We start from the raw sequence: 12052 nt of genomic DNA, 5'->3' as shown, positions 1-12052 counted from the left end.
TTCAATTTTGCCGTGTTGGGCTTTCTTTAGGGATTCTGTATTTATCTATTTTATGCAACATTTTACATCTTTATAAAGCGACATAACCTCATGAAAATGTTTACCTTGTAGTCCACATTTTTCTATTTTCGTTCACAACAAAGGTCTTGGGGTAAAATCAAATGCTTTTCTAAAATCTATAAATGCTGTAAATGTTCTGTTTTTAAAACGTTTTCTTGTTTGATAATATTGGTTAATGTTTGTACATGCATGGTCAATTGTGCTTTAACCCATTCTACTCATCAGGAATACACCATTAACTGATACGTTCATTTAATACACTACAGTAAATTTTATAAATGGAAGGAACTAAAGTGATACCTCTGTATGATAGAGAATATCTAGGGTCAGATGTTGATGATTTTGAAACTGGTGTCATAATTCCTTTGGACCAGGCAGATGGTACCTTTCCTGTCTTATAACAGTAATTGTAAACATTTACAAGCGAATTATTTCTTAAAAGCTCTGCAGGTATATTGTCAAAACCTGGCGCTTTACCCGATAAAGCTCGTAAAATTGCTTTATAAGTTTTTGCAATTGATATATTCTCGTCATCAACATCCATCCCGTTGAGATTGGCGTCTATCAATGACATTACATAAGAGGAGTCATTTTCATCATTTGTTGTTAAGAGACCAGAAAAGTCATGTGTCTATTTATCTAATACTTGACTTGCATTTTTGCTAATGGAACCACCAGGCCTAACTACTTCAAAAGGTATCTTATTCATGTTGTCATTTCCAATTCCTATCTTTCCAAAAATCATTTGGGTTCTTATCAATAAGATCATCAATGTTATTTTGGGACTGAGATACATAGCTTCTCATAGTCGATTGGACACAACGGTCAAAAAGCCTTGTCTTTTCAACATATTGTTGTTTTATTTTTTTCTTTTCATGTGAAATAGATTTCAACCATCATTTTTCAGATTTAGCCATATCAGACCACAAAAGAGACAATTCATTAGCCCATCACGGTTAACTGGTTCGTAATTTTTTATTTGTGTGCCTGGATGTGGTGAATTTAACACATTTATGTTGTAACTCCTCTGTCATTTCTGCATTTTATATTTCAACTAGATTTCCATAAGCTTAATCAAGTTTTGTTTGAGAATCATTTATATCGTTTAAAGAAATAACCACTTCATTTAACTTTTGTACAACATTTCCTGATAAAAAATCATCAGGGACATTCTATGTATCATAGATAATTTTATTTAACGTAATGCTTTTATCCATACGAACATCATCATATGATTCACTACTAATGTTTAATGACAGTTACCACCGCAAAAATGAATGATCAGGCTCTGATCCCCTTTCAAAATTCCATTTTGTTTAGTTCCGCCCATTGTTTTCTCGTTTAGGGCACACACTTTTTATTACTTGGGGACCATACGCCGCTTTTCATGGAATGGCACTACTGTGTCACATTGAAGGTTCCATGATAACCGCCGTATGAACACATCTGCGAATGTTTCTAAATTCCAAATTTTACCATTTCATATTTAAATGTTGAATTCTGCTAAAGCAGGTGCTAGGGGGCGAGGTCGTTAGTTTGCACTCGACAGTACCGTCCATGAACAGGCTCAATCAAACCGAACCTGCAACATTTTCAATTATGACGTGTTGGGCTTTCTTTACCAATTAACGTAAAATCATTGTTAATAGAATTTCTTCCATTTTAAATGCAATAATTTATATCTACTAACCAATCACTACAGTTAAAACATTACCGTAGCTGTTAAGAGTAAACTCTAAAACATCTCGTTCTGGGATATCATCAATCTCTGGTATATAGTCAAGGTTATCTGTATATATTTTTATGGTAATCCATTTTAAATATTAAATCCTTCACTATCTATGTGTCTAGAACGACCTTAACGTAAATGTTTTATTTATCTCTTCAATTAAAGAAGCGCCAGAGCTTTAGAACTACCTCATAATTAGCTCTAATTATTGTTCATTTAAAATTTAAAAGAGAAAAACCAAGACAGAAATATCAATAATAATATTTAATTAGGTTAATAAATGATCACGAATTATCACTAGATAACTGCAAAATTGGTCAACACTAATAAACTATAGAATGATATATTAATCAATCCACAAAGAATTACTAATCATTATAAATATTTACCAAAACGCAGTACTAAAATAACAAAATGCAATAAAAACTTATTGCTGAACCAAATGGGCTAGGGTGGGTGGGTAAAAAGACTAGAACGTGATCTCGACTACAAAATAAGTAACAGAATGGCGAGCAAAAGCAAAATAACCTATATATAGGTAATTAAACAACCTATCAAATTCAATAACAGATATTTGAATTAATCCAATCAGAAATCTAAACAATAAACCGTTGACCAACGAGATAAGCTGATATAACCAGAGGTCAACTCGATTCAAATAAAAACTTTATCATTCACAAGAATTAATCGATTTTAACAGGTGTATTAAAATACGCTAAATTATTGTTCATTTTAAATTTAAAAGAGAAAAAAAAACCAAGACAGAAATATCAATAATAATATTTGATTAGGTTAATAAATGATCACGAATTATCACTAGATAACTGCAAAATTGGTCAACACTAATAAACTATAGAATGATATATTAATCAATCCACAAAGAACTTCTAATCATTATAAATATTTACCAAAACGCCAACCCACCGACCTAAAACATAATTACAAAAAAAAAATTATATGCATATATATAATTATACTATACAACAATAAATATGATTATTCAAAATAATCATACAAAACACTAAAAGTTCACCAAATAAACTACTGAAAGCAGTCAATTGTCTTACGATGATTAATCCATAAATCTCGAATACACATTCAATTTGAGAAAAAACAGTGTTCATTCGAGTTTACACACAATTCACTGAATACTGTTCTGTTTCTAGGAAAACGTCAGATACCATTTTCTCTAGAAATAACACAGAAATCACTCATTGTCCATATTCTAAGAAAACGTCAAATACCATTTTCTCTAGAATGAATTACTCCAAAGTATGAAATATTACTTTGTAAAGTATACAGCTGAATTCATAAATTCATAAAAAAGAAACAATAGGTAGCAAATACAAATATATGAAATCTCAATCATTCATAGAAAGAACTAAACTTTTCTAGGAAAACGTGAAATACCATTTTCACCAGAAATATTTTCTTCAAGGTATTAATTTTTACCTTGTAAAGAAAGATAGCTTACTTGATAAAATTCTGGAAACAAAGTGATCCCTCGGAAGCATTAATCACAACAAAATAACATAAGAATTGCAGACTCGGTTTGATTGAGTCTGTACATGAGGGATAATGTATAAGTGCAACATCCCTCACGCCCCCTAGCACCGGCTTGAGCGGTACTCAATTCTCAACACTTTATAGTGTTGGCATCAATGATTCCGAAGGACCAGAAAATATAACAACACTGAAGTGAAGTACGGGAATCTTATTCAAGATAAGCACCCTTAAAAAAATTCAAATATTAATGCCCACACTTTCCATAGTATAATCAATCTACAGCTTGTACAGATAATATTATACAAAACGAAATGAATATATGGATACGAATAATCCATAAGCTCCTCTCTTAAATTGGAGCGAAAGGCACAACCTTAATAATTACATGTGAGCAACAGTATTGATAAAAAAAGTCTTAACCGTCTTGTGCCCTCTAAGTTCAAATGTAAGCCACCATCTTTAATAGCAAACAACCCTCTCTTAGGGAGGTTGGCTTTAATGAAAGGACGAAAAGACTTCAAAAATTTGATTTTCCTATCTTTACAAATTGATTCTAGAGTCAAATTATCCTGTTTGACCTTCGCACCAGTACAAACAAGGTCAACTGGACGAGGCAAAATAGAAGACATATAAATAGTATCAAATTGATCAGTAAAGTATTTAACAACTGAAACTAAATTTGAATACAAAGAAGAAATTTCTCCAGCAGATGAACTATTAATGTCATTTGTACCCACATGAATAATGATATTATCATAATTCAAGTTAATTGCTCCTTTGGCTAACTTTGAAATAGATAAATACAGAATCCCTAAAGAAAGCCCAGCACGGCAAAATTGAAAATGTTGCAGGCTCGGTTTGATTGAGCCTGTTCATGGACGGTACTGGAAAGTGCAAGTTACCGTCCACGCCCCCTAGCACCGGCTTAAGCAGAATTCAACATTTAACATGAACTGGTAAAATTTAGAATTTTGAAACATCCGCAGATGTGTTGAAGTCAACTGTGAAATAGTGATTCTAGGGAAAGCACGAATATCAGTGTCCCAAATATCGGAAACGTGTTTGGCAATGGAATCGGAAATGATGATACATTTCTTGATTTTAGGATTTCTTAGACGATTTAAACGGGAAACTGAAGAAAAAAGAAAAGAAAAGTATAAATGAAAAAACTTAAACACAAGTACATTAAAGTGAGTACCAAACAAAGAGAGCACAAGGATTAACACACATATTTGTTTCACTTAAACATTAGCTTATCACTAACATAATTTAAAATACTAATTTTATCTTGTACGGAAATGGATATATAACGTTTATAGACATCTGAATGCCAATCGACCAAAATCTGAATTTCATCAGCAGCAATGTTAGAAGCAAAGGCAAATGTAGCAAACTCACGACGAAAGGAATGTGACGAAAATTTAGAAGAATCATAACCCAATTCAGAGAGAAGAGATCTTAATCTCTTTTGAAACATGTAATAAGTAACTGCTTTATCATTATTTAACACAAATAAAGGTTGATCTACACTTTTAGTAGGAATAACCTTAAGCATATGATTATATGCAGTAACAGGACATAAAATAGAAGGATACAATTTAATAATAGGAGTTTGTAACAAGCGTTGGCCAAATTGTATAGTTTTAGACCATCTAAAAGTAACACAAAGATTTTCCCCAATGGTAGACACATCACCACGTAATAAAAAATGTTTAACTTCCAAATCAGCCTTTCTAGTAGGAACTAAATTTGACTTTCTAGCCACCAAGAAAAAAGCAAACAAAAATAAACACCAGAAAACTGAATCATCAGAATTATCAAAATCTAAAATACCATGAATCTGACATTAAATCAGAGGTGATATGGCTTCAGCTTGTTTGACCGAATGTTGTTTAATCCGTGTCAAACCCTTTAAAGACAAATAAACAACAAACTGATTCAAATGATCTAATGAATATCATAACAATAAATGCATTGATCTAACTCCACTCAGATAATTTCTAATACTATCTACAGATTTAAAAGAACGACTAAAAAACTGAGCATATAACTGTAAAGTGTAAGTATCAGCTGGCAAAAAATGAAAATGAAAATATAAACAGAACAAAACAAAAGATTCCCATTGAATCCTCAAATTTGTTTGAGAACCAGCTGCATAAGCCGACAAATTTGTAACTTTTAGGTCGTGTTTTAACTCTTTAAGTTCTTTTTCTGAAAGAAAGAGGAAAAAGAAAAAAATATTCTATTCAAATAATTACCAATCATTTATAAAATGAAATAAATCATCCGGCACTGAAAACTCTCGAGTACTAACATCTCTTGTCAACAACAAAAATCCTTTTGAAAAGTATCACTCAAATGCCATCTAGAAAGGGAGTCTGCCAACCTATTTTGAATACTAGATAAATGGGCTGTTTTAATTTCACATTCATAATGGCAGAGATATAACAAACTTCTCTTAAACCATTCTGAAATAACTCAGACCTAGATCTACCAGTATTCAAGACTTGACAAACAGATTGATTATCACAAAAGATAACAATACGCTTGCCTTTAAGATGATTGCCCCATAATTTAAGAGCAACAACAATAGCAATTAACTCCAATAAGCCAATATCAAACTGTTTTTGTTTGATAAAATCTGGAAATTCTGTGTGAAAAAAATAACCATCGAAATAACCACCACAGCCCGATAAACAACTATCGGTTGAAACACACCATCTGGCTTTGACCAATCATCGTACAACATAATGGAAACACCATTATAAACAAGTAAAAACCTATTCCACCAGTGCAAATCTTTTTTAACATAATCAGGAATCTCATTTTCCTGATGTGGATTGGCATCATGAATAGACCTTAACCAATTTAACAATCTACTAACAAAAATACGACCTGGTCTAACACAGGCTGCCACAAAATTAAGTTTACCAATAAGAGATTGTAATTCTCTAAGTGAAGATTTTGACTTATGCAACCATGAAATTATCAGAGTTTTAATTTAATTTAACCTTTCACAAGTAACCTCCATAGTCATGGAATTTGTATTAAACAAAACTCCTAAAAACACCATATTTTCAGAGGGTGTACAAGCTTTATCAAAGGATTCTTTTAAACCTGCCTCCTGAAATATGTTTCTTAAAAAAAGAAAGGCAAACTGTGCCTTATCACTAGATTCAACACCTGCTAAATCATCTAAATAATTTAATATAGGCATTCCTAAACGAAACATCATAAAAGATATAGCAGTAGTAACCCTTTGACAAATGGCTGCAGCATTCCTCAACCCCATTGATAACACAGTATCACAAAAAATATGTTTTTTTTTCCATTGATAACACACCAAATTATAATCACCAGGACATATATGTATTTGTCTATATGCTTTACGTAAATCTAATTTATACAACAAACAATGTTTACCTTTTCCTTTTATCAAATTTATAAAATCATCAATTCTTGGAAATACTAAATGAATATCTTCCCCTAAATAAAAATCTTTACTAATAAAATCATTTACAGCAAAATTTTTAGGAAAACTTAAATCAAGAATAACTCTTCTTTCAGATGTATCTTTCTTGGGAACTGAATTAAGAGGAGATATTTTCATGGAGTCACTAAAAGGATTAGACTTAAAAGGTCCAATGATTGACCTATTAGATTTTTCTTTTCCTAAGTAACCTGTAATACATTTGTAATATCAGAAGGATATAACTTTGCACCTTTACGATTTTTATATTTCCATAATTCTTTTTGAGTGAATGAATTAACATCACCATGAAAATCTAAAGGAAAACCATATAATAATAAATCTACAATCATAGTATCTATATAACCAGATAACATTCTATTCCAGAACTCAACATTTATTTTATTGGTTACAGGAATACGACAACCTAAAAAAATAGGCAAGCCTGACCTTTTAACTTTTTCATGTAAATCAACTCCATTAAAGGATATATCATTCAACTCTGATTTTGTGACTTTACAAATATTACATTTTTTAGAATGACTACATAAAGGAACATTTACCGCAACAGTTTTCTGATCATCTATTATTTTTTCAATTTCAACCTGACAAAATTTCGGGAAAAAAATATCAACAGATTTTTCATTTGTTTTACATATCTCAGAAAGTCTTGAAAAGCCTGTTCTAAGTCACTTTTGACTTTGTGGACAAACACTAGAACATTCAGGATGTTCTAGTTTCTTGTTATCCTTCAACCAGCAAGTTCCCCAAATATGTGAAGCTAATCTTTGTCTTCCCTTTACAACCATTAAATGAGAAGATTTATGAAGACATTTGTTCTTCTGATACAATGGACAAAACCAGACTTTTTCGTCAGCTACAACATCTTCTTTAACTTTATAATTCATTCGTTTCGAAAAATTTGTTGATTTTTTCAAAGAAACTCTGGCTAAAACACTGGATTCTAAAGTTAAAAGAAAGGTTTCCCCCCCCCCCACCCTTTTTGTTTTCCCCAAAACCCCAATTTCTTCAAAAAAGCTTTTCATATTTAAAGATTTCAAAATGAAATTCCCTTTTGAATTTTTTAAAAAATTAAAAGTTTCAAATTCCTTAATTTTTCTTTCCCTTTTTTTTTTTTGTTGTTTTAAATTGGGGGGTGATTTCCAAATTTTCCCCCCAAAAAATGATTTTATTTTTTAAAGCTCAAAAACAAAAAACTTGAATTTAAAGTGTCATTTTCTTTAAAAGGCATGAAGGGTATTTTTGTTGAAAATTTAACATGCTCTGTTTTGGGTTTTAAATTGTAAAAAAATTTAAAGTGGAAACTTTGTTTTTATTAAAAAAAACATTTTAAATTGAATTTCATGTTAATTGGAAAGCAGACTTTTTGGAATATGAACTTTTTTTAATACTGTAATCTGAAGTATCAGAATCTGAAGAACCATCATCATGATACGATTTAGATTTTTTACCAGATTTTTTCTTCTTCAATTTGTAGCTTTGTTCAGAATCTGTAGAACCATCATCATGATACGATTTAGATTTTTACCAGATTTTTCTTTTTTCAATTTGTAGCTTTGTTCAGACTCAGAACTTTCGGACCCAGAATCTGAGGAAGATTCTAACAAGCCAGCTTTCTTTAATTCTTTCTTTGCTTTCAATTTTAAATTCTTATTTTTTCTTAAACCTTGTAACGTACAGGATGCCAATTCAGGAGAAAGATCTAAATTCTCACCTCTGAGTTCAGCTAAAGATTTTCTTTTGAGACTTATCTTTTTCTTTAATTTATTTATCCTGGCCTCGTTCTGTAGTTCTTCCTCTTCCCTCACCAAAGACTCGTATTCATTTTCAAGCAAAAGAAGTGTTTCATCACTTTGGCTGAGTTTTCTTCCTGTACTTGAAGAGTGACCTCCCTCTTTCGCGCCATTACCAACAACAACAACCTCATTGTCCGAAGGGATTTCTGACTGCTCCCATCCGAAACCCTCAGAATTGAGTTTACCATAATCATGTCGAAGTGTAACTCTACTTGATTTCTTCTCCGCCATTTTAAATTTACACGTATAAAATAAACTTGTTCAAACAAAAAGTTACCAAAAGTTACAAAAATAAATACAAAAAACTGTTTCAAATAAAGAAAACAGTTTCAAATTCGAAAATCCTTTCACAAAAAACTACATTTTGTTCCGAAAATAAATAAGCCGAAATGTAAATGAACGAAAAAAATTCTGTTTTCGAAACTTCCAAAAAAGACTAAAACGTGATCTCGACTACAAAATAAGTAACAGAAATGGCGAGCAAAAGCAAAATAACCTATATATAGGTAATTAAACAACCTATCAAATTCAATAACAGACATTTGAATTAATCCAATCAGAAATCTAAAAAATAAACTGTTGACCAACGAGATAAGCTGATATAACCAGAGGTCAACTCGATTCAAATAAAAACTTTATCATTCACAAGAATTAATCGATTTTAACAGGTGTATTAAAATACGCTAAATTTAAAAAAAAATGTGGTTTCTTGCTGAAAATTGATAGAGAACATTACGTTATAGAATATATCGTTTAAAATCGTAAGATCATTTTATAGCCTTACATTATGAAACACACCCGAGTTTAGGAAGGATTTTCCTTGTCTTGTATTTATGGCCTGGTAATTTCTGTTACAGTCATTTTTATGTTTAGATTACTACTTGTTTTACCTGTAATCTTTTATACATGCCTCCAGACAATTGTCAGAATGACAGGCATACTCAAAGGAAAGATACAACTAAAGAACACTTATCTTTGCACTTTTGAGAAAGTAAAGTTATTGTGCACTAATCATTGCTCAAGTACGATACATTAATTAACGATTTTATATTTCACTTTTAAACGAAGTACAATGACAAGGAAAAACTTAATGCATGCTTTGTAAAACTTAAAAAGCACAAATAAAACAACACCAATAATAAACAAGAGGGCCATGATGGCCCTGAGGTCGCTCACCTGTATATAGGCCTCCATACTGCCCCCCCCCCGGCAGGGCCAATTTTAACCTAAGGGCTTTTATTTGAACAAACTTGGTAGACACCCATAAGAAGATGTTTCATGCTAAACATCTAAGCTCTAGCTCATTGGTTTTTTTTTCAAAAAGATTTTTTAAATTTTAACTATACACATATAGTTAAAAACAATGACACCCCTTGGGCGGGGCCAGTTTTGGTCCCAGGGCTTTTATTTGAACAAACTTTGTAGACACTTACTTGAAGATGTTTCATGCTTAATATCTAAACTCTAGCTATTTGGGTTTTTTCAAAGAAGATTTTTAAGTTTTTGCTATACACATATAAGGAAAATCAATGACCCCCGGCGCGGGGCCAATTTTGACCCCAGGGCTTTTATTTGAACAAACTTTGTAGACACTCACTAGAAGATGTTTCATGCTTTATATCTAAACTCTAGCTATTTGGGTTTTTTCAAAGAAGATTTTTTAAGTTTTTGCTATACACATATATGGAAAATCAATGACCCCTGGGGCGGGGCCAATTTTGACCCCAGGGCTTTTATTTGAACAAACTTGGTAGACACCAATAAGAACATGCTTCATGCTAAATATCTTAGCTAAAGCTCTTTGAGTTCTTTAAAAGAAGATTTTTTAAGTTTTTACTATATGCATATAGGGAAAATCAATGACACCCTGGGGCGGGGCCAATTTTGACCCCAGGGCTTTTATTTGAACAAACTTGGTAGACACTCATTAGAAGATGTTTCATGCTAAATATCTTAGCTCTAGCTCTTTGGGTTCTTTAAAAGAAGAATTTTTAAGTTTTTACTATATGCATATAGGGAAAATCAATGATACCCTGGGGCGGGGCCAATTTTGACCCCAGGGCTTTTATTTGAACAAACTTGGTGGACACTCACTAGTAAATGTTTCATGCCAAATATCTAAGCTCTAGCTCTTAGGGTTTTTTAAAAGAAGATATTTAAAGTTTTTTTCTTTCGGTTGCCATGGCAACCAGAGTTCTGCATGGAATTAAATTCTTTGAACAATTTTTAAAGGTGACCACCAAAGGAACATTCCTGTGAAGTTTGGATGAAATTGGCTTAGTGGTTTATGAGGAGATGTCATTTAAAGTAAAAATTTACGGACGGACGGACGGACGACGGACGGACGCCGGACGAAAAGCGATCACAAAAGATCACTCTGTCACTTTGTGACAGGTGAGCTAAAAAGGAACAATGACATGTAATATGGTTACAATTTTACATGTCGCATTTCACGACAAAGTTAAAGTCACTGCTGTCGGGGCTTAATGTGATTCATGTACTGCAATGCATCATGCATGTAACTTGTTCGCCGCCGAAGCACCTTTTTAAATTGACATACAACTGTCTTAAAAAAAAGAACATGATATAATTTTTTAATGTATTATCAATATCATGATTGGGTATCAAATAATGTTCCATTTGAAATACTAACATTGTTAACAGGAAAAAAGTAAACCTCTTCATTTTATATAAATGTTTTACCTAATAAATCGGTTTCATTTATTTTCTTTTACCATTTCCCAAACCTTTCACCAGAATAACTAGTTTGTTAATTACCCATTCATCTAAAACTATGGGGATCATTCTTTCAGTATATCAATTACAGACGTTAACATTTTTGTTAGGTGATTAAAAGAATATATTTTACACTAACACACGCCCTGTAAGTTGTTAATGTATTGACTACAATTATCTAATTATATTTCTGGAAAGTGGCCGTTTTCATCATAATTATTACTTCTGGAGACATGCTGCTTTAATGAATGTTTGGTTTTTATCAGGTTACAGCCCTTTTTATTGGGTGATATAACCTGTCATTCTCAGTGATTACTAACAAATGTAAATGTAACCCATATATCATACGTAAGACATCAAAAATCTTAGTTTAGTTTAAACAATATTTTATTTATAATTCACACATTTACATAATAAAGTACATAAAATAAAATTTACGGATTGAGTAGGAAGCTTGTAAAGCTTTTTTGAAAACTCTCTCCGTAATCAGTATTTAACAAATTTCAAATAAATGGTTACAAAATATAAATATCTAAACTAAACTATACATATCATATCGACTTGTTCTTGCTTTCTTACTATACATACTATGTTTATGTCAAGTATTCATGAACTAAATTCAAGATACATTTCTGTTAGATTAGAGGTATAAGCACGAGTATGAATTCATTTTTAAAGGGATATATTGCTTAGTTTAGTGGTTGGTCTATTAAACTAATATGTTGAGAAAATTTA

At 31.6% G+C, this 12052-nt stretch overlaps 1 protein-coding gene across 1 annotated transcript; it reads right to left on the bottom strand.

Moving 5' to 3' along the window:
• Window positions 1-4273: 4273 nt before the first annotated feature.
• Window positions 4274-8977, bottom strand: LOC132717416 (uncharacterized; the record flags this gene model as incomplete). Its single annotated transcript, XM_060700878.1, has 2 exons — window positions 8500-8977; window positions 4274-4427 (listed from the first exon to the last, which is right to left on the bottom strand). Coding segments are annotated over exons 1-2 (467 nt in total), but the record flags the coding sequence as incomplete, so codon positions are not given.
• Window positions 8978-12052: the final 3075 nt, after the last annotated feature.

Source organism: Ruditapes philippinarum, unplaced genomic scaffold (assembly GCF_026571515.1).
Source record: "Ruditapes philippinarum isolate M1 unplaced genomic scaffold, ASM2657151v2 ctg1825_1_1_1_1, whole genome shotgun sequence".
Lineage (NCBI taxonomy): Eukaryota > Metazoa > Mollusca > Bivalvia > Venerida > Veneridae > Ruditapes > Ruditapes philippinarum.
The sequence above is the reverse complement of the archived record's forward strand: the minus strand, read 5'-3'. Positions and strand labels throughout refer to the sequence as shown.